Source organism: Pyxicephalus adspersus, chromosome 1 (genome assembly GCF_032062135.1).
Source record: "Pyxicephalus adspersus chromosome 1, UCB_Pads_2.0, whole genome shotgun sequence".
Classification (NCBI taxonomy): domain Eukaryota; kingdom Metazoa; phylum Chordata; class Amphibia; order Anura; family Pyxicephalidae; genus Pyxicephalus; species Pyxicephalus adspersus.
In genome coordinates, this window is record NC_092858.1 from 64,774,445 (window position 1) to 64,798,615 (window position 24,171).

At 39.8% G+C, this 24,171-nt stretch overlaps 2 protein-coding genes and 1 long non-coding RNA gene across 4 annotated transcripts in view; 1 reads left to right on the forward strand and 2 right to left on the reverse strand.

The window, feature by feature from the left end:
- The window catches only part of CARS2 (cysteinyl-tRNA synthetase 2, mitochondrial), a 35,435-nt gene extending 28,995 nt beyond the window's left edge, over positions 1 to 6,440 (reverse strand). Inside the window, exons 1-3 of one of the 2 annotated variants that reach the window (XM_072412001.1) lie at positions 5,787 to 6,440; positions 4,312 to 4,362; positions 2,874 to 2,991 (exon numbers count right to left, since the gene is read on the reverse strand). In XM_072412001.1, the coding sequence (XP_072268102.1) occupies positions 2,874 to 2,991; positions 4,312 to 4,362; positions 5,787 to 5,992 (375 nt within the window). In that variant the 5' untranslated portion in view covers positions 5,993 to 6,440. Of the gene's footprint in view, positions 1 to 2,873; positions 2,992 to 4,311; positions 4,363 to 5,778 lie in introns of both variants that reach the window. The other variant, XM_072412004.1, reaches the window with a different exon arrangement.
- A 1,991-nt stretch (positions 6,441 to 8,431) lies between these two features.
- On the reverse strand, positions 8,432 to 14,617 carry LOC140331215 (uncharacterized). Its single transcript, XR_011920892.1, has 2 exons — positions 13,438 to 14,617; positions 8,432 to 12,162 (listed from the first exon to the last, which is right to left on the reverse strand). It is a non-coding gene; the product is annotated as an uncharacterized lncRNA (long non-coding RNA).
- A 602-nt stretch (positions 14,618 to 15,219) lies between these two features.
- On the forward strand, positions 15,220 to 22,806 carry ING1 (inhibitor of growth family member 1). The gene is made up of 2 exons (XM_072412029.1): positions 15,220 to 15,728; positions 21,219 to 22,806. Exons 1-2 carry the CDS (start codon positions 15,593 to 15,595, stop codon positions 21,920 to 21,922), a joined length of 840 nt encoding a protein of 279 aa, XP_072268130.1. The 5' UTR covers positions 15,220 to 15,592; the 3' UTR covers positions 21,923 to 22,806.
- Positions 22,807 to 24,171: the final 1,365 nt, after the last annotated feature.

Consider the following 24,171-nt stretch of genomic DNA (forward strand, 5'->3'; position numbering starts at 1 on the left):
ATTGTGTTTAAAGCAGAATATAAGAACAATGTCTGCAACAAAGCTAGAACCAAGAATGCTAGAGTGAAACATTTAAGGTTAGCGTAAATTAAACAGATGACAAAATTAGGCTCTCGGCAACCGGTTTTGAGCCATATCAAGCATCTCCTAAACAAGGTCTTAATGAGATAACTAAGCTGTGAGTGGTTAAACTGACAAAAGATGCCTTTTTGGATCCAGTACCCAAGTCAACACAGCTTTAAATATTGTAGAACAATACAACCAGTCTTCCTAACCTCAAGTCATTGTTTTTCTAATATTCCTACAGCAAAATATTTGTCTGGCATAGTTATTAAAAAGAAAACCTGTGGTTACCAGAAGCATTAAAAACTGAACCATAAGATGTCTGTTTGCACCATAAACAGACTTTAAAGCATTGAAAATGCACAGAAACCTGGGGTTCCATTAGCAGCAAATTCAAGTCTTAAGATGTTGCCCATTCATATCTTATAAATATAATGATCAACCTCACTGACCAAACAAGGTGCATTAGAGTTTAGAAACTTTATAGGCCACAATTTCAAGTCACTATTTCATAAGACCATGCTGGGCTTTGGGATACCTTTCATATATATATAGGTATTTGCAAACAGCTATGGGTACCTTCAAGTTTAAAGCTTATCAGTATTACCTTTGGGATAGAACCTAAATGAAAAAAATCGTTTGTGTTGCAGTGCTTAGTTGTTAATGTACATCTATCTACACAGCCAGGATCTCTTGTGTCTGTTAATAAAGCAGGGTAAGACAATTGCTCATCATCTACTTCCAGTGACTGCCCATCCTCAGAGAGGAGAGAACATGTCTGTTAAAGTGTGAAAAGAGATTATTCCCATTATACTGATAACATTATCACCACTATACAACATTATTTGTTATCATGTACTAATCAGATTACTGTTGGATTTGCCTTGTTTATTTTTATGTTTAGTTAACTTATAATGGATATTTCAAAATTAATGTAAAACACATACCACATGTTAGAGAAAACCCTAAACTAACAGAATAAATGTAAAGAAAAATGAAAATCAAATTGATCAGATTCTGCTTGCTATTCTTAGGTTATGAAAACCAAAATTACAAAATTTTGTTAGGACATAACAAGCATTACTCATTTAGGCCTGGCAGTATCTCAACAAGAATGTTGCAGTAAGTGTAAATGATTAATACTGGCCTCAATGTTAAAGAAAACCTGCATGAATGCAAATTTGGGAGCTGACATTACTAACGTGCAAATACTGATGTTGTTATCTAAATTATGAGTTTACTTGCTAGTGAGCTCCTTGAACAAGCATTGGAGTTTGGAGGTCTTTTCCGCAAAAAAATAACCTTACTTGTCTGATTAAATTTTTTTACATTAACTCACCAGTCTTAGTTTCATAGGCACCACCATCTTTTTTCTTCTTTCTCTTTCTAGGTTGACCTGCTCAGGGTGACAGAATTCATTCAGTCCTGACAGCCAATGGCAAGGTCAGGACATGCCTTTGTGTGTTTTTTGACAGCAGAAGACAGTGATCAGGCGGGTAAGTATTTATGATTTGTTTGTAGAATGGACATTGCCTGTCCCTTTCTGCAATAAAGACTGGCCTGATCGCCATGAGTGCCACTTGAACTCTACATATTCCAAAACCCAATGTGTAGCTGTACAAATATACCGCCAGGACCTATTGTTCAAGATCTAGTTCTTCTGTTCCAAACCCAGATCAGTCAGAATGGTCTGCTTTGAGTATTGTCCACTACCATTAACACATCAGAACCGAACCACAGAGCAATAGAAAGTGACCTGTTTTGATCATTTGCATCTGAATATTACTGGCAAAACATATGATGGCTAGTCATTTTCCTCAGTTACTAAGTTAAAGCAAAACTAAAGTGGGGAAAAAAAAACACCTACCTTCAATCCTGCAGATCCATCGAGATGGCACTGGACCTTTCCCTGATCTGGTCCCGCGCTGTCCTGGAATTCTTCTTCGTTGCTGGGTGCCACCATCTTCCGTCTTCTTTTTCGGTCTTCCTGCTACGTCACCAGATCTCGCACTCCGCAGGTGCGAGATAGGGTGACGTAGCCCACTGTAAAGGGTGTCAAGGTAAGACAGCGAATGTTCAACCTTTTTAGAACCTGACTGACGGACAAAAATTTAGCCAAGTGGTGATCAGTCACACATAGACCCAACAGCATGTTCAGTACTTGCAAAATCTCAGAAGGATCAGTTGTCATAATGTAAAGATCAGCTGCAGAAGTAGGGAAGGGAGGACTCACATTCACAGACCCCCTCAGTGATAGAACTACCCCCATTCCAGTAATAAACCTCTTTAGTGATACGCCACACTTAAGCTACGTACACACGGCAGATTTTTATCGCCCGATAATCGCCATCGGCCAAATATCGGGCGAAAATCTGCCTTGTGTACAGTCGGTGTCTTCCATCGTCCGAACGACCGTCCTGCCGGATCCACGGGCGATGGACGACAACCGATCCTAATGAAAGGGAAGGGGGAGAGCGCGCAGCAGGGTGCCGCTCCGTCGCTCTCCCCCTCCCCTCTCTATAGAGCATGAACGTGCAGTCCCTTGTCGTTGGAAAGGATAGTGAAAGATCCTCTCCAACGACAAAAATTGCAAGTGTGTACGCAGCTTTAGTGCAGATCCCCCTAATATTACATTAAAAAACCTAATCTAAGAATCAACATTGTTATAAAAGACTCCCTGGTATACTGGTTATAACATAGCTTTTAATATTTTAAGCAGAAAATTGACTGCAGCACATTATGAAAATACCATTACAATAAAAAATAACAGTATTAAAACATAAAAACAAATAAAACAGTGCAGCATTTACCTCTTTAGATCTCTTGATTATCTTATCATCAACATCTGTTATTACCATCACCATAACAACATTGATGCCAAAAAAGTGGGTCAAAATCCTTCGAATTATGTCAAAGCGAACATAAGAACTGAAAGAGAATAAAAAATAAAAAATTAAAATGATCACAACTAGATTTATTCTTGTTAGGGTTGTTAAACCTCAGCCACAATTGTCTATTTAAAATAAACTTCTATTGCTCTCTGTATGGTAATGATTTATATAACGATAGCCACGCCTTATGATCATGTAATAACAAACAAAACGAGGATAGCAAAGGGAGGGGGTTTCTCTAAAAATAGTAGATGTGTATTGATATTCAGTATGCATACATAGTCATAATAAACATACAGTAAATCAACAGGATAATTTTGTCCAAGGCCTATTATATCATCATGGGATAAGGACCATACAAGACATACACAACTACTTGAGGTATAACCGTGTTTTGTACCTGATGCGTTTTGCCTATTACTTCCTCAGGGGTATACTTAAGACGTAAAAGGTCTAGATGGATTAGCAACAGATATCAGAGCCTGGTATGCATATATATATATATATATATATATATATATATATATATATATATATAAAAAATTGGTAACTGGTATGTGTATGCATATGAAAATAAGTGGATGATAAGTAGGTAAGTATTACAGGGTAGGTATGTAGCAATAATTAATAAATATGAATATCAAGATTAGTACATGACTAAACATTGATAGATTTAGATATAGGCAAATTTAGATGCCCATGAAGGTACATAACCCTTAAATATGTAATGGTTTATAGCGGAATATTACTCAGCCACATTTGTCAAATTAATATTTTTTTTTCCTGGTAATATTTACAAGTTTTTAAAAACATAAAATGAAGAGAATATGCAACAATTCAGATATAGTTGATAACCCTCACTAAACATGAATATCTTCGGCCTCTAGGTGATCATGTTGTGAGATTATGATGGCCCCTGCCATTGATTGATTGACAGATTGTCATTAGAAAAATGACATACTGAACTGCCAGTGTTGATGAGCTTATAGACGTTTCTCTTGTGCAAAGGGGGCCTGTGACTGGTGTTTTCTGCATGGTCACTCAGTTTTCCCTGATGTTCATTCTCCAAATATAAATAATAAATATATGTTAAAAGCCCTACACACAACTACTAAGAAACAGCGGTTTCAGGCAGTAGTGAATTACAGCATTTTATTATAACAGCAGCACAAAGGAGTTTTAGAAGCTATGCAGGGTCCTTATCTAACATACATTTATGCCAACATAATCAAGTTTAATGGAAGTAAAACCCCGCTATCAGTTCAGCGTGGATGTTTCAACTATTATTATGTAAAATATCCCTTTCTGATGCAAGTGTTCTTTGTATTTGATGGCACAGATGTAAGTAATATCTCACCATGCATGCCCAAGATGTGCATGATCATAAACTGTAGGCCCACAGCTATACCTGAAAGAAAGAATATTCAGTAAATGCTCAGATTTTATGTATTTTATTGAAAAAGGCATCAACTTGAAAAAAAGCGCACAGAGGGCAAAAAGGTGAAAAAGTAACTGGAAAGAAAAGTGTGCAGAAAACTACAAATCCTATTGCCTCCAGCTTAGCATTGACTTCAAGCACAAATGTACACTAACAGTCACATTAGCCGCAGGATTTTAAATATCAGGATCATATGAATGTGCCAGATCACAAAATACATTTAGACTTTGAAGCCATGCAGACAGTTCTTATTAGAGACACTGCAATACAAGGCCTAATAACGCAGACCTGGTAAGTACTTTAGAGGTCAGAATGAATAAATTGTTGCCACAAAACAAATCAATTGCATAATTCTTCTTAAAAAATGTTTTTTTGTTTATTGAAGCAGATTAAATGCCAGTCATGTGACTAGGCTCTTGTGGTGCAATCTGGGAAAAGTATTACGTCAGTATTCTGCAGGAGGGAAGCATTTTTTTGGGCCATGTTCACCCTGGTGGTAAAGTTGCTGTACATTTACTACTTCCAAACGCCAGGGAACCATTGCCTCTGGGGAGAGTCCACATGTATCTTAGCCCAGCAGCAGCTTCATATAGAATGAATGGGGGTGGCACTAAGTGGTACTAGTACTGCTGCCAGTGTTGCAGTGCCAGTATCGGAGCAGATAGCAAGGTGCCAGCCACACAGGATCACTCGATCAGATCTGATCCTACCCTTGGTCATCATTCATACAGACTGTAACAATCCACAGAATGAGAGGCTGCTGATCTATGTGAGATATGTATACATAAAGCATATATAAATACCTGAGCACCGGGATTTTTATTTATTGTTTGATTATGACTGTGAATGGTGACCATAGATGTTGCTATCTTTTTGGAAAGATTACCTGATAAAAGCATTTTCAGGGGCAGTATTGTGAACTCTGCAAGAGGTAATAGCTATCAGTGTTAAACTTTCAATTTAAGTAAAGCCCAACATAAGTGTTTTTAATTCATTGCCAAAGTAATCGCTTTCTAACCTCCTTGGACCTGATCTTTTGCAACATAAAAGTGTAAAGTGACAGCACAAAGAATAATCAAATACACAAAAAGAAAAAAACTCACTACACTACTAAATCAAACTATCCTAAATATGCCCCCTCCAAAAGTTTAATTAAAGCTCTTTTTTCACAAGCAGATGATATAATTTCATTTTGACTTTGGATACATTGTAAATGATATAATCACTCCAGTTATCACTATTTAGATGAATATGGGACATATTTAGCATATAAAGCACATAAATGGCAAGTTTTATAATTGTGGTATGGCTTTGTGTCTGTTAATGTTACAGAATCCCTCTTTCCTTGCTATGTGTGCCCTCGCATTACCCCTCCATACAATTCACCATCTAACCATGTTGCTAGAGCCGCAGAGTTCAGGACGAGCGCTTCCTTCTTCCTGCTCAGGCTGTTGTACACCTGTAGTCCCGTGTCATATCCACTGGGGGTCGCCCAATGTCCTCCGGCAGATGTGCATACACTACTGTACCTGTTCCATACAGCTCTTCTGTGTATGGCAGCGGAAAGCAGCGAGCAGCCCGCCCGGGCCAGGGACTGCATCCTCCTGCAGGGGCGAAGCAAGGCGGTGAGAATGTATCGTGGGGAATCTTACAGATACAGTGCTTGTCGCACCATAGTAGACCCACATGCAGTGTCAATGTAAAACACAACTCCTCCTCTTCCTCTGCTCCTCCCATGATTAACCCTGTGTCTAATACCCTCATATGTTACATGGTGCCTACAAATGATTATCTACTATTTAATAACTGCAGCTACATCGGCCTGATTGACAAATGTATTGCTATGGTGGAAGCTCCCTGGACATAATAGATGTAATCCATGGCAGCCACAAGCTCCTCCTGCCTCCCATTACACACAGCAATGGAGGGAGGTACACACAGCTGACACTACAGCCAGCACCTGCTGTGCACAACATTCTCATACTCTTTGGGTCATTCCTCTGTCCTTACTATAGAGGTTGCCTCTGCTGACCAGGAAAATTCTAGCTGCCTGAATGTCATGCTGATTATCTTCTATGCTCCCTAATCACCAAACCTGAACAAATACACAGATCAGGAGTTCTCACTTCATGGCAGAAATAGGAAGGCTGCCATTCCTGACATGAACATGATTATTAAGCTGTCATGAATATATTTAGGCTATAGAGACACAGAAGTATGACTTTGTAGCTGCATGCATGCTTTAGGTTTGAAGCAAAGCCAGCAACTAGCAAAGTTCTAATAAGGAAGCATGGCAGATGTGGATATCCACATTAGATCTGCAAACTATTTTACTAACCACTATTTTGATGGATTCTCGTGCTACCTAGAACATTCCAAGCTGCCACTTCCATGAGGTTGTGTGATATGACATAACCCCCACGTAAAATGCTCTGCTCATACAGACAGCAAAGGGTGGGCAGGGGTGTAAAAATGAAAAAAATGAGGGGTTAGATTTCTGTTGTTGATACTCTTTCTACAATTAGGCAGGTATTCCATTATACAGACTTTAGTTTGGATATTAGAAATGTATATATATATTTTAACACAAAATACATGGCATGTGCCACAGTACCACCACACTTGCATTTTGCACAGTCAGGTCCCAGGAGAGCTCTTGTCTTTGGATATAGACAATGTCTGGCATGATTTGGTGGGAAAAAAAATATTAAATTGTCCTCATCCTACATAAAGATTGACAGTGAAATAATACTAAGAAAAACCAGCTCCAGCCACAATAAAAAAGGAACAGCATGAAAAAAAGCAGTAGACATACATATGGGAATTGTGTGTCTTCCAAACTTTTTAAAAAGACGAGTCACCAATGCAAAGTGCCTGAAAAATGTATTATTCATGTATTATCTTAGCAGCTGTAGTCACTTCTGGACGATGAATTGGTTGAGTCACAGAACTGGTATGTACAAAGACCACCAATGCTTTCATCTGGTAAAACTTGGCAAAATAGGATAGTACAAGAAAATCCAAGATTCTCAATATGGAATGTGGCAACAACATTTAGCATGTTTAGCACCCACACAATGGCAAACACAATGCTATTAAACAGTACTTAGATCACATAGATTCTGTATGCGATTTATGTGGTATGTAGTCAGTATATGCCCATGTAGGTTAGTGTTTGTCACAATAAGTAAAGGTCTGTTTAGGAAAAACTTTAAGAAAAGCCTTAGCAAAATTTGCCACTAAGCAGATATGACAAAGAAGCTGATTATAACAAGCCAGCCACCATATGTTTTTCAACTCACATGCTTCAGGTGCATAGATTGAAGCTGGTAAGGTAACCAACTAAATTTACTGCTACTGAAAAGGAAGGCATTTTAGATATATGCATAGGAGACTAATACAAGTGGAAGTAAAAATTGCATCGATGGTAAATGAGAGAAAAAAAAGTGCCCATGTTGGTGACTTGAGTTTTGGTCCTGGTCCTGGGGCCTTACCATTGGCTGACTTTGAAATAGTGGTCAATATTTTAGGTAAATTTACATTGGCACAGGAGAAGGTTGAATCCACAGCTTCATTTATACACTGTGCACAATGTGACGTTTAGGGGGTCAACAATTAATCAGTACACTGCAGAATTTCAGTTTGTAATCTATTTATTTGGTCTCAAATAGAAATTAGAAAAGCATAACTTCAGCAGATCAAATGCAAACAAAACTAAACTGATTACTTAATTCCCATTGATAGGAGGCTTACACAAGTCTCTACCTAAGCACACAGGTTCCAACAGGTAGCAGGGGGGGGTATTCAATTTTACAGTTATTTCCTCCGAACAACCTGCTGCCCATTGCCGCTACCTAAAGCTTGGGTCCTTAGTTCCAAACTGAAACACACCCTGCTCCAATCTGGCCATCTTGAAAACGTGGCATGCACTGTGGTGGGATCAAAAAGGCCACCCAAATCTTTCCCTCTTTTCCCAGAGTCAGGGAACTTTAAAAAAACTAAAAAAAAGTCCCTGACCTCCTTCCACAGTACTAATGTGTTTTTGTTTTTTTATAGAGATCATGAGTTAAAGCAGAACTAAACTGTGATATTCACCTGTCCACTGTTCCCTTGTAGGGCACCACAATCTTCTTTCTTCTTTTCCTAGACAATCTTGGTATAAAGTAGATTTTCACCCCCTTACAATAAATATTGAAAACACATATACTATGCAGCATATATTGGGTTTTGTTCAATTGCAAAATATGGCTTCAGTATTCACATCAAAAGTACAGTATAAAAAAACAAAATATACCTTTATTAAAAAATAATCAGTAACAATAGATAAAACTGCTAACACATAGGTTTCCCATAAAAAAACACCCCCAAATATAACAATCCAAAACAGATAAATTAATATTTAAGAACCCCGGTCTAAAGGCTTACTGTTGGGAAATCAAATATGCCTCTGACCCATTGAATTTGCATGCAATGAAAGTCTTCACAGTCTAAATGGGTCTCCTGTAACAAGACGACATCAGCATGAAGCTTTTTAGGATGATGGAGAATGGACATGTATTTATTTAGGAACACAATGCCTTTACATTCCATGAAGCTATACCCATAACAGACACCTAAGGCAGCACACCAGTATAAGAAGAAGCATAAGCACATCAACAACATGAAAATCCACCACACACAGACTCAATTGGCATTGCACAAATAAAAAGATCCTTATAAGAAAAGGAAAGTGCAGGTAGATCATGTCCATTTCCAGACACCTATTGATCCATACAGGTGCCTGGTATAGCAAGCATAGCCCAGGGAATAATTAAAAGTGAAAAGGGATGGGATTCATAGTCCTGAGTATAAAGTTTGTTACACAGGTTGAGAATACCAAAAAACAGTTAAAAGTAATAATAAAGAAAAACATCAAGAGAGATCAAAAGGTTTATGAACAAAACAAAGACAGAACTTCTTTTTCACCTTTTGGAAAAGTTTGCATAGGAAAAGTACACACCTGAAGAGTAGATCCACTTTAAAGCTCACAAAGCACAAGATAACTTATATATTATATTTGTGCATTAGTATAAAAATTAATTAGAGCACAACAATCATTTGCCTAGTATCCTGGCAGACGATCTGCCCACAATCTTCGGTGCTTTCCAGGTCTTTGCCAACACCTCTCTGGTATCAAGGTAGGTCATAAAGGCATGGAATGAATCCCAATCTGTGATCGTGCAAAGCTGTTAAAAAATCTTCTCCGCTGCAGTAAAGATAAATTCTATAATACATTTTGTTCACGCTTTGTGGAACTGCAAACGCCTATATACGCCTATATGCCTGCATACATCTATATTATGTTTAAAAAATCCTTTTTAGGGACAGTAGTTGACAACAATAAGTGGTCTTAACTGTGGAAAACCCTTGACTCTGGTCCTTCTTCCCACAAGTGGACCTGTTGCATTACTGACAAACCACAAACTGGAGGACTTTATCTTGAGGTTTCTTTGCAAGCAAAGCCTTGGGTCAGATGAGCTAACAATGGACTGTGTTTCCCCTGTTGCCTTATTCACAGGTTCCTGAAGTGTTTCTCGAAGTAACTGACCTTTTTAGCCCTCATCTTTGACTGGCTCGGATGGCCATGCTGCTTGCTACACTAAAGCAAGTGAGTGTTTAGGCTCCTCTTCATTTCAAAGTTCTTCTGGATCTCCTCCTACAAGCTCCCCTGCTCCATTTGAACCCAGAAAAAAAGATGCACCTGATGTCCTGGATCCTGAAAAGCAAAGAAAGATGCACCTAGGAATGGGTGGGGGAAACCCATGGAAACAATTACCTATAACACAGCTCAACAAAAAATAGTTTTCACTTGCCAAGGATTTTTGAATATATTTAGTGTATTTCAGGTCTGCTGAATTCACAAACGACATCAGTTTAATTGAATTGGCTCTAGTTCTTGTGAGACAGGAATCGGAACAGTCGATTTTACCAACAACAAATGTTAACACACCACATATTATTATCAATCTTTATTTACACCGATGTTTTGCATTTTTGCAGTTTTGCCAAATGAAACTTTCATTTGGCTTCATTTTCTTCATACATTTTGTTTTTTTTACAGAAATATGAATTCAAGAAAAAAGTTGTTTAAATGACCCTAATGTATTTTGCTACATATGGTGGTGAATATTCTCAGCAAAACAGAGAAGAAATGTAACAGAGTTGGGGAAACAACCATATCTTGCATATTTTGGTATTAAACTGGGGAATCAAGATAAGTATTGGGCTCCACATATGGTATGCAAGACTTGTGTAGAGTGTCTACGTCAGGGGAAAAATGGAAAACAGAAAAAGTTTGAAATTTGGTGTACCTATGGTATGGTGGGAGCCCAAAACCATCATAATGTTTGTTATTTTTGTGCTGTGAATGTAAAAAGTTTCAATTGTTACAAGAAAAACAAGTGAGATTTGGAATCAGCAAGATGACCTGTGCCGCATGGTGCTGATTTTCCCATACCAGTGTTAAGTGCACTCCCTGATATTCCTGTGTCCGACGTGGGGGATTTACAGGGTTTGGAGTGTAATCCGGGAGCTACCAGTGTAAGTGAATATGAAGGAATTGTTTCATCAAACCAGCAGTTATCCCAAGAAGACCTCAATGATTTAATACGTGACCTAAGTCTGTCAAAACAAGCTTCTGAACTTTTAGCATCCAGCCTAAAACAAAAGAACTGTCTGAGAACGGAAGTTAAAATAACGGTTTATAGGACAAGAGAGGTGACACTACTACCATATTTCAGTGAAGATGGAGACTTTGTGTACTGTTGTAACATCCCTGGACTACTAACCCATATGGGAGTACCAGAATACTGAACAGAAGACTGGGGGCTTTTCATAGACAGTTCCACTTAAAGTTTGAAATCTGCTTTACTGCATAATGGCAACTGCTATGCATCAATTCCAATTGGTCACTCAACAAAACTTAAAGAATATGAAAATATCAAAATGGTCCTACAAAAGCTTTGCTATCATGAACACCAATGGTCCATATGTGTTAATTTAAAAATGGTGAACTTCCTACTTGGACAGCAAAGTGGATACACAAAGTACCCATGTTTCATCTGCTTGTGGGATAGTAGAGCAAAGCGGGATCACTGGAAAAAAGCGACATGGCCTCCACGGGAAAACATAAAAAAAGGTGCAAAGAAGATCATTAACGAGCCAATGGATGACAAAGAAAAAAATCATTCTCCCTCCACTACACATAACAAGTACAGTAAACAAGTATGGCGACTGCTTCAAATACATTTGTAGATTCTTTCCCAGATCGAGTATTGACGAAATAAAAGCAGGAATCTTTGATGGACCCCAGATTCAGAAAGTGATAAAGGATTCAAATTTCACAAGTTACAAGACTGATAGTGAAGCTTCTGCCTGGCACAGCTATCTCATGGTTGTCAAGAACTTCTTGGGTAACCATAAAGCACAAAATTATGAAGAACTAGTACAAAACCTAAACTCTTAAACATTAAAAATGTGGGTGCTACTATGAGCATAAAGATACACTATCCCCATAGACATTTGCAAAAATTTCCAGAAAACCTTGGGGATTTCACTGAGGAACAAGGGTAGAGGTTCCATCAAGCTATAAAGGTGATGAAAGAAAGGTATCAGGGCACATGGGATAGACACATGATGGCAGACTACTGCTGCTGGAGCCTTCAACGCGATTGTCCTGATCATCAGAAGAAGGAAATCGTAGAGTTTTTCAATGACTTCTAGTGATTAGTTCTGTAAATATATCAAATATAGAATATACTGTCATTAAGCATCAAAAAATTCAATTTTTTATATGTAGGCATATCTAGTTTAATTTTGCCTAATTTTCATTAGTTTCTGAGGTTATTATTGAGGTAATTATTTCAAAAACTAGAGCCAATCTAACAAAACCAATACCATATTTGGAATCTGTGCATTCAACACTACCTAAAATTACTTTAATCTGTTTGGCAAGAAAATGTTTGTTGACCAGTGTAATCAATGTGAGATACATATGTCACACATCCTGAGAGACTTCTGGCTGCTCCTTCTGTGCATTCCAGATTTTGTCATTTGCAAAAGGATCCTTTTCTTCAATGGCAAAAAAATGCTGATCTCACACATGCACACTCCTTTTTTCCCCACATCTTTTTCACCCTATCTCGCACCTGTGCAGTGTAAGATCGGGTGAGTAGGAAAAAGGTGGAAGAAGGCTAAGAAGATGGCGGCGCCCCGCGCTTCCTCCACACTGGGACAAAGGAGGATACCGGGACGATGTGGGAACCCGATACAGGAAACCTCCAGAGGGATCGATGGATCTGAAAAGGTAAAGATGAGTTTTTTTTTTTTTTGTTCAGTTTATTTCCACTTAAAGTGTGCTTCTAATTTCCTGTTTGAGCCGACACCAGTCAGCACCAGTCAGCTTTGCCTGCTAAATACAGAATTCTGGCTTGGAGGATGAGTGTAAGTACTTGCTGACAGGGTAAGTTAGGGTTGAGTAAACACTGCCTTCTAAGGTTAGGGCAGAGTGCCAGTCACTCTGTATCGGTGGCCAATAACTAGAGGGTCCAACCTCTGTATTAGTTACCATTATCCTATCATCACTTTTTATTGCGTCACTAACACCTATGCAGGTCAGTTGTCCTTGGTTACCACCAACCAAGTTTGTTCCTGGTCACTGACTCAGTAAGCAATGAAGTAGTAGTTACATTATAGATCTCAAATTCCTATCTTTCCTGTATAAATGTTGAATTAAACCATTCCTAACACTGTAAGGGGCTTCATAGCCCGTTCCGGACTAAAGACATTAACATATGACTGAGGTAGGGGCATTGGATTGTGAGCCCCTTTAAGGGACAGCTAGTGACACAACCATGGACATTGTAGTGCTGCCTAATATGTTGGCCCTATATAAATACTGTGTAATTATACATAAAAAGGTAGAAAACCATTTTATGTCAAATAAATTTAGGAAAAGGTGAAGCTCCTCCCCTTTTGTCTTCATCGGCGCAGCAATGGGATACTCACATCGTGTATCCCTGGAGGTTCCTGGCTGCTCCTTCTGCACATGCCCGAAGCGCTATTTTCCACCTTTACAGCAGGCTACGTCACCCGATCTGACGCCTGCTAAGTGCGAGACTGGGTAACATAAGCAGAGGACGAAAGAAAATGGTGGCGCCCGTCGCGGACAAAGACATATAGCAGGACACCACAGGACCAAATTGAAGAAATCTCCAACGGGATGGATGGATCTGAGGAATTAAAGGTGTTTTGTTTTTTTATTAATATTTTCAGTTTAGATCTGTTTTAAGCACATATAATTATTCCAAGATGTATTTAAATGAGACATTTCTGATACAGCAGCACATATATGTGCAAAAGTAAAAGCAGGGTTCCCCCCAGGCACTTTTAGCTGGGTGCACCACCCGGCACTTTTCAGCACCCACCCGGCTGTTTTTGGGTGGTTACCAAAGAGTTTGGTCACAATAAAGGGGCTCCCACCCGCCTAAAATTTCTTCCCATCCGGCTTAAAAATATTTCTGGGTTGAGCACTGAAAAGTTTATAAAAAGAAAGTGATACAAAGTATGCTTGCCCGTATCCTGTCTTACCCAGACAGCCGGGGCAATTACATTACCACACGCTCTCAGCTAGTGAGAGGCATATAAATTAGGCAAGCCAAGGGCGACCAGCCTACACAGAGCACCACAGACTTCCCCTCGTCACCAATTACTGTAATATGACCTTCCCCTCACAATATAACAGCGTTCTATGGAATAAGTGTTGGGACCAGGACCATACACTGAGCCGCGCTGACTCCCACCGCTCTCTTCCGTTTCTCTAGGCCCCACCTATACTCTTTTCACGCTGAAACCCCGCCCCTTGTCTTACTTCACCCCTCCCTCTCCTACTTCATGCGCCCTCTCAACCCGCCAGAGAAGCATTCAGACAGGGCTGTTGGCGTTGTTGTCATGGTTACTAAAGTCGGGGAAAATCACCGCCCACTGTGCAAGTACACGCCCCGATTTACTATAGCAACTTCCGTCCTCATTTCATCCCGCCCGCTACGAGAACGCGCTGCGCGATACCTGAAGACTATGCATTGGGGATTTGCAGTGGAACGCGCCACAAACCCCGCCCATGTTCGGAAAAAAACTGCAGTGATTGGCTTATGACCTGTGACAGGTGGCTGATGGGATTTGTAGTTTTCCCAATCACAAGAAGCTGCGCTGTCATAATGTCATGCTCGTTCTCCATGAAGGGACAGTGCACGAGTACCACCATTGACTCCAGTGTAACTTTGTGTATTCGCCTATCATACATTACACCCTGGGTGCCAAGTGTGGGCTCCTTAGGAGTATGGCGCTGCACCCAATACAAACTAAAGAGCAGCTTGAATGGTGAACGAGCAGAGGGCTCCCCGTCACACTGCGCATGCTCGTCTTTTTCAGGAGGAAGAGGGGGCTGAATGTTTCCCAAGTGTGTAAAACTGCTGCTACCTGTTTTGTGTATGATGTAGAGTGTGCAGGGGATGTGATCCGCATTCATTCCAGGGCCAGCATCCTCTTCTGTCATATTGGTGAGAATTGACAGGCTGAGGTCCCCCCCCCCTGGCAGCACTGATCAGCAGGTCCCAGTCACACATGCAGGCATAATCACCCTGCACAACCTGGGGCACACATCTACACTTTATTCATGTGTATTAGCAGCATCGGCTAGCAGGCTTCATCTTCCTGCTGTATTCTGTACTCAGCCCCCACCTCTTTCCCCACCCCCTTTACACACACACACCCCACAACCTCCTTCCACTGTCTTGTTCCCGAGTTGTTCGGAAAGACAGCCGTTCAATCAGCTGCTTTTACCGCTGGACTTTTCTTCATTTCTTTATTTTTATTCGTCCAACACGGGTGCAGCAGTGTTTGCGGTCAGTGTCCGCTGGATGCCAGGCACAGGTTGTCCCTGCTCGGAGTGCTTCGCCTTTGTGTGTTGTTGTTGTCCTGCACATCATCCGTGCGCCTAGCACTCTGCTAGTAGTTGGATCTGGGGGAAGCCTGCCCTGATTCCTTCTCCTGGTGGAAGGGAGGGAGGGGGTCCCGGCTATTGCTGGGTAAGGGGCTTCAGAGGTTAGATCCTGGAGCTGGCAGGAGGCTGCTGGCTTGGTGCTGGACACTGGAGCAGCACAGGATGTTGAACCCTACCAACGGTGACCAGACCCACATGGTGAACTATGTAGAGGACTACTTAGATTCCATCGAATCTCTGCCCTTCGATCTACAAAGAAATGTCTCTCTTATGAGGGAAATCGATGCCAAATACCAAGGTAGGTGCCAGATCCTGTCTATCAGTCAACTTTTTTTCCTGCCTTCTCCCCTTGATCCCTGTCCATATGCATGCTGTGTGTGTGTGTGCTCCTGCATTGTGTGCCTTCTAGACGTGATCCCTCTGATGGCTTCTTCTACACTCCTCAATGTCTCTATTTAGAGGTTACTTTACAAACACTTGTGTCATAGGGCGGAACAAAAGGTCTTCTATTGTAAGATCACAGGGATCTAGAAGGGAGACCTGCTGCTGCTGGAGTCCCCCCGAATAAACCCGCTACCCACCCATCAGACAAGTGTATAATGCTGCTGAGATGGGAACAAAGATGAGGCTTCCTGGTGAGCTGGATTATTTAGGCAGAGATTACAGCACAACAACACTGAGGAATGTACAGTCATCAGGATGGCTGTAGTAGTAACTGCTAGTAAAAAAAAAGCAGCTTGTGCTGTAGTGGTGGGCAGGGTTTCCTTTGCTTCATTTTGTTCATTGTGTTCTTTGCAATCCTCTTCCAGTTCTGTATTATTATTATTATTATTATTCTTTTTTTCAATTGTTCGGCCATGCAGCAACATCGTAAATATCATGATTGCCACTTGTTTTATTGAACTGCACAACAAGCCCCATTGCCCCTGGCCGCAGTGCCAGTGTTGGATTGACTGCAGTTGCTCGCCCTCCCTCTTGTCTCTTCCATCTGGGTTCCATGGCTGTGACCGAGCGGTGTGCTGGCCGGTATAATAACACGGGGTGACCCTGTTGTCACTCTGCATTGTCCCCGGCGGGGTGAAGTTAGTGACGGACACGTCCGCTGCCTGCAGAGACACTTATTGTGTTGCTGGAAAAGTGTGACATTGATGCGTGCGGCGGGCTGACTGACACTTTACACAAATCTATGGCTGTGTTTACTGTGCCGGGGCCGCACTGCGCCGAATGCTGCCCCCTCCTCCCCTGCACACCCGGAGCGGGTCACACTGCTCTCAAGAGACGGCCCTCGCTTGTGTAAATGCGTCACATTTCGCCTCCTTCCTCACTTTTCCGCCTGTGCTTTATGTCTACACAGTAACGCCATATGTGGCGATATTACCGGGGACCGGTCAGGGATAGGGAGTGCGGAGAACCGACTTGTACTGCGTTTATAGAACGTGCTGAAGTGTGTTAAGTGAAAGTACATAGTGCTAAGTATAAAAGTATTGATTATTACGTGTTTCGGGAACAGAAATAATAAAATGATTTGCCGAGTAAGTTTCAACATAAAGCACACATCCACTTCCCTTCTTAGCGCCAGCCGCGCTTTAACCTAGCTAGCCTGCACACAGGGTTTTTATAATGGGGGCCTCGTAAACGTCGGTCTGTCTGCTCCACCCCCTTCGGCTGATTGGCTTTAATTTTCTAGTTTAGAACATCCCGGGGCCTGCCTATCATGTAATTTGCTGATCATAAGTCCCGCCCTTTGTCTAGAAGCCCCGCCCTAATTTTCGCAATCTAGCTTGACACCTCTAGGATCATTTAAATGTTTCTGTCTGCCCACTTTGACACTATTGGCTGTCATTGGACAGATGGGCGTGTTCAGTCCTTTTGCTTTCCTAAAAGACAAACTGATCTATTCTAGACACAAATAGAAGGAACGTAGGCAAGTGCCGGGCGGCCATCTTTAGTGTGGGCAAGTCACTAAGTGCCATTCACCGTAAATGTTATTTTATAGCGAACTGCTACTGAGGATTCGGAGAACGTTTTGTGACATTCATGCTGCATTATATTTCTTCGCGCGGCATGTGGCGATCATGTCCGTAGTGCCGTCTGAGGTTGGATGTAGTACATTAGTTTCTCAGTATTAAAGATTGAATGATTGCTGAGCACTCAGCGATGACATCTTTTGTGGTCCCTGTGTGCAATCACACGGGGTGTCACACATTGTATCGGCCTATGTATGCCCAGGTTGCCCTGCTGATGTGATATAGAAAAATAAATGAAAATAACATCTGCAACGATCTGTCGGCCGAAGTTCATAAAGTAAATCGCGAATCCTCCAATCCATCCCTTTATAGATGTGCTTTGTTTCCTTTCCATACAATGTGTCTAATAAAAAGCTGATTTAGCCACATTATCGGCCAATCTATAGCATTACAATGTGTACTGACCATTGTTCTAGGCACAGACTATTCCCATAAAGAGCACCTGTCATCAAAGTGCAGCATCCTATCAGGTGCAGGGGATTTATTGGTTGCTCTTGGCAACTGGTACACACCACTGCCACTGATTGCTATTTCATTCATTAATGTGTACAGCCAGTCAAGTGTAGACAAAATCAACTAAACAGAGCTGTCCTGCAAGGTATTTCATGCAAAGAGAGTAACAATGCAGCTCTTATGTTTTCATTATGTATTCATTTGGAATTTATTAGACTGGATAATAGTTTTTTTATTTTCTTGCTTGCTATGCCATATTCTCAGTCTTATTTATTGTTCAGCAGTGCATAAAATGTTAGGAGATTTTTAAATGAAGCTTAATAATACTTGGTAAGAAAAACATGGAGATTGTAGACTTTTATTAATTATATTACACAGTATACAGTGCTGACATATTACGCAGCGCTGTACAAAGCCCATAGTCATGTCACTAACAGTTTATCAAAGGGACTCACAATCTAATGTCCTACCATAGTCATATGTCATTAACACAGGCTAAGGACACTTTGGGGGAAGCCAATTAACCTAACTGCATGTTTTTGGAATGTGGGAGGAAACCCTCGCAGACACAGAGGGGGGAACCTACCAACTCCATGCAGATAGTGTCCTGGCCCAGATTTGAACCTGGGACCTAACGCTGCAAAGGGCAGAGTCCTAATCACAGAGCCATTGTGCTACCTATCCACATGTTAGGACAATAAGAAACCTTAATGAATAAATGCTGCAATTGCACCAAGTTTTGCAGATCCTGACATTATGTAGCAAGATTTGTTCCTGCTTCCCAAAGCTAACTTGTATTACACTTTAAGGTTTTCAGGGCTCGGTAGAAAGACAATGGCTTCATAAGGTGCCCACACTGACTTGTAGGTGTTGGTTTTGCTTAAGCTACCTAAACTAAAATTTTTACCCTACATAAAAGGGAGACAACCCTGGCTGGAAAGTGAATCAGCGATGATTTGAATTTGATGATGCTTATTTGTCATCTAATGAGGAAGCTAAAGGCAGAGAGGTGACCGAGAAGGCTGCAAAGCTGAGCCAGGAAGTTTGGTTGTCAGCTGTGTGAATCTTGCATATAAACAGTTAACAATTCTGTACAGATCACAATTATTTCTCGGTGAGGGGGTGATCATGGTGTGCAGACTTTTATCTGCTAATATCTGTAATACTATAATAAAAGCAGTGTTAAGGTGCGTACACACTTCCAATTTTTATCGTTCCAATCGAACCACGAACGATCGATTGGGCAAAAAATCGTTCGTAAAAAAGTAACCAACGACGCCGACGAACGAGGAAACTCGAACATCGTTTGTGTGTACGGTCGTTCGTTGATCGTCCATAGGCTGAGCATGCGTAATGAACGAACGTTCGTTCACTTTCCTGTCGTGCACATAGTTCCTCTATCGCTCAAACGATCGTATCTATTGTGTGTACAATATCTACGAACGATCGTGTCGTTATCTCTATGTGCAGGATCGGTGCTATACGATCGTTCGTAGATATCGTGCAGGATCGTTCGTCGTTCGTTTTCCAACGATAATAATTGGAAGTGTGTACGTAGCTTTAGAAGCCCCTCTTCCTGGAGACAATGTCTGAATTCGGCATACAAATCTATATAATCAAAAAATGGCCAATATGTGGGAAGCATGAAGGCTAATATAAATTTCCTACAATTAGCTCTTTAGCTAACAGAAGCTAAACCCTTACAGTACAAACAAAATGTTTGGTATGGATTTCCAAATTTCTAGATTTTTTAAATTTAGGACAGAGCAACCTTTTTTTCATTCATTTTTCAGATGTACAGGCTGCATACAGTGACATCATAGCCATTGTACAAAAGATCCCCATTGCTATTGTATGTTGGAACTTGTACTACAACTCTGATCCACACTTGGATTATTGAAAGGCTGATGCTCTGCAAATTAGCTGAGAGAGCAGAATTTATGCTGTGGCTCATCATGCCTTTAGCATTTACCTCACCTCTAGAATGGTGCAAAATTAAAAGTGCTGAGAAAATGTAATTAATGCAGTTGTACTTGTTTTCTTCAAACTAACAGGGATTTTCCTTGTGGAGGAAGAAAATCTTACATTGCCCATAACTAGGAATCAGATGCACTTTTTTTGCACTGCACTGAAGACTTATCTTTTTAAAAAAAATGCAAAGTAACTGGAGCATATAGATCACAAGGTTAGACCTTTGTTCACTTTGGGCCCGATTGAATAAAGCTCTCCAAGACTGGAGAGGATACACTCTCATCAGTGAAGCTGGGTGATCCAGCAAACCTGGAATGGATTTCCTCAAAGAAATTTTCTAGCAAATGTTTTCAATCCTGGACCAGATCCATTTCGGGTTTGCTGGATCACCCAGCTTCACTGATACATGTGTACCTTATCTCAGCCTTGGAGAGCTTTCTATTAAAACAGGGCCTTTGTGTCTACTATGCTCAAGCCCATAATCATGATTTTTGGGTTAAAATTTTTGGGTAAAAAAGTTAATTTAAAATTGTGGAATATTTTATTTAGGTTTGCGGACCGTGGTAATTATTGTTTTTGTTATATTTTGTCTTTGGTGGCCTGGCAAATGAAAAAACAGTGTTCCAAGTCTTTCTACCAAAGGGCAGATTCTTAGCATCCAGTGGACTACTTCTAGATTCTATTTTGTAGTAAGGCTTCCAAATCCCTGTGCAAAATGGCATCATTAAACATAAGAGCTCAACTGATGTGTATTGATAATACAAATATGTTGATACTTTAAATGTTTGTCACAACTTGTCCACACTCTATTCCTTCTTGAACTATAATAGGAAAGGAACACTTTAGGAAAAAAGTTTGAAATACAAAGTCCTTCTGCTGCATTGGTATGGCAATTAGAAGTAGCGATATGGTGGCACAAAAGGTTTGCTATAAGCTGGTTTTGACTGTTTTGGCTTTTTCATTACCGTTCTTTTTGTTATTATTTTAGGTATTTACATATGCTATTGATTTTGCCTCACTTATAAAGTATTGAAACCAGAGATTTACTAATAAACTATGCCTGTATAGGCTTGCTTTCCCCCATTTTACCACCTTTTCCTTAAGCTTCTTCATTAATCCACTGCTTTCATTGGTCACTCTCATTTCACTCACTATTCTTAGGTCAGCTCTCAGAACCTAGTACAAAAATCAGTGTCATCGTTATAATGTCTTCCTAATGTTGTGCCACTACCATAGCTGTAACGCTAAGAATTTTTTGTTTGAAGTTAAAGTTCATTTCTTGATTAATAATACAAAAACATTTTCCCCTTTGACTTATCCTTCTGATATTATTTCAGAGATCCTGAAGGAACTGGATGATTATTATGAAAAGTTCCGACGTGAGTCTGATGCAATACAAAAGAGGCGCCTTTTGCAGTTCATTCAGAGAGCTCTTATTCGGAGTCAAGAACTGGGCGACGACAAGATCCAAATAGTTAGTCAGATGGTGGAGCAGGTTGAAAACAGAACAAGGCAGGTAGACAGTCACGTAGAACTGTTTGAAACATGTCCGGATTTAAATGACAGTACAAGTAATAGCAGTAAAAATAACCAGGATAAGTCTAAAAGTGAAGCAATCTCTCAGACTGAAAAATCCAGCAATAAGAGATCGAGGAGGCAGAGAAACAATGAGAACCGAGAAAATTCAACTATTAATCATGACCACGATGACCTTACTACAGGAATCCCCAAAGAGAAAAAGCCAAAAACGTCAAAGAAGAAAAAGCGATCCAAAGCTAAAGCTGAGAGAGAAGCCTCTCCTGCAGATCTTCCTATAGACCCCAATGAACCCACCTATTGCCTATGTAATCAAGTGTCCTACGGGGAAATGATTGGCTGTGATAATGAAGAATGCCCTATAGAATGGTTTCACTTTTCTTGTGTGGGACTCAATCATAAACCAAAGGGCAAATGGTACTGTCCTGAATGCAGAGGTGAAAATGAAAAAACCATGGGCAAAGCACTTGAGAAATCTAAAAAAGAAAGAGCATATAATAGGTAGTTTTCAAAAGCTTTCTTTGGGTGGGTGGGGGGGGGGGGGGTGATGGCTAATATGTTGTATTTATTGTCTCGGCACACTTAATGAAGGTAATAAGGATTGCAATTTGTATATTTTTCAGTGAGTTTAGGAATGTATCCATTTCCTTTATAGAGACAGCAATAACATCACTTTTTATATAGTTGATTGTTTATAACCCTACCTAGTGAGCTGGTTAAACATTCATGCCATGTATGTCTTCTAAAGCTCAGTGTTTCACTTTCCCCAAATGGAGAATAGGATTAAAAATCTAGCAGTTGTGGTGGATATCTAATGCACTTCTAAACTTCTTAAAGCACTGTGTCCACCCACTAATTTCCAGGCAGTTTGTCACTTTGAACACATTCTATTTTTTTTCTCTTCATGGCATATTGTTATGTCAGATTATTTTACACAATGCATAACACCTAATTACCACTGCTATGTCTTTCAGTTCAAACATCACATTGACATTGGATAAAGAGAACAACCTTTTTGCCCATATCATTATTATTCCAGCAATTTAAATTTTGTAGCTTATTTTATAGCGATGCAAATGATTGCGTTTTACATGGCAGATGTTTTATACAGTATCTTGGTCTTAATGGAGGGACCATTTTAAAACATTTTTTTATTTATCCGGACAGTGGTTTAGTAATTTCAACACACAATTCAAGCTTTATACAGTCACAGGTAATAGTGAAGCAATCCTAATTTGTATAAATGTACATTTCATAAGTGGATTTGCACTTGATGTATTATAATGGGAAATGCTGACAAATGCCACTGTATAAGCATTGTGCATTTCCTTATGTATGTATGAAGATTGTACAGCTGTGATACGTAAAATAAAAGAAAGCTCTATAGAACATTGTGTGTGTTTGTCTGTTTTACTGTAGATCCTACTCAACTCTCATGGATATAATCTTTAAATTCTATCCTTATAGGGGGAATGGTAATTTTATATTCGTCATATTTTATGGGTTCAGCTATATTGTTCTTTACTAGGTGCATGGATTTGCAGACCAGGTGAGATGGTCCTAAAGCAGATCTTTCCCCCATTTGCATTACCTATTTTTGACATGTAGGCATCTAAGTTTATAGACAAAAAAAAAAGAATTTTAATGGAGTAGCTTGCTGCTGCAGAATTTATAAAAAAAGCAGGGACAGGTGTATGCTAGGACAGATAGGGGTTACTTACTCAAAGAGTTGAGCTGTTTACCTAGCAAAAATTTTCAATCTTCAAAAAATAATTTGCTTAGTTTTGTGAAAAGGTTGAATTTTTACTGACTTCATCCATCTATCTGATCATGTGCATATTTATTTATTTATTTGCAAATGATTGGGTATTTTTGCAAAGAAAATGTTCACAACATTTACTAAGATACGTATATGCTCAAATATAAACCCTATAGCACAAATTACCAAATTACTTCCGTCACTGCTAACATTCAAAATGATAATAAATAGAAATGCCTTCAAAATAATGTGAATAATATATCTATATTTTGCTAAAACAATTATTTAAAAGTAAAAGATCTCCTGGGCTCAGCCCATATATAATTGTGAATTGAAACAGAATGTGATCATGTATTTTAAACCATATTTTAACAAATAATTAAAAAAGTATTTTATTGGATATTGGATTTGGATAATTTCTATTTATTAATAAATATTAGAAAATTAGACTTCTTCCTGTTTTCTAAAAAAATATGCTCATTTTAAATTTCACAGCAACACATTTCAAAAGAATCAACGGAAACAATGGACATGCAAAGTAAAATAAACACCTAGTGGAACAGGTAATTTCCAAATATTGGGATAGTTGGCAACATGTCCGTAACATAATTGGGTATATAAAGCTTATCCCAGAGAGGCTGAATCTTTCAGAAGTTAATATGGGTAGGGGTACGCCACTCTGTAAGGCCATGCTAGGCAAGAAATATAAACATTTGAGAATATGGAAACTGCATTATCTGTAGTACATAATTTCATAAAAATTTTAGAGAAATCGGAATGTTAGGGATGAGGCCAAAAACCATTACTGCATTGGATGGCCTTAATCTTTTGGCCCTCAGATCATAAATACACATGATCTAGTAATTCCACTGTCTTCTCTGTGACTGAGCTCACTGAAGAAGGATTGAAGTAATGTGGAAGAAAATAAAATTTAACATTGGCTGTATTCACTGTGCTGAGAAGAGGGACCTGTAATCTGTGCACTGTTCAAAAGC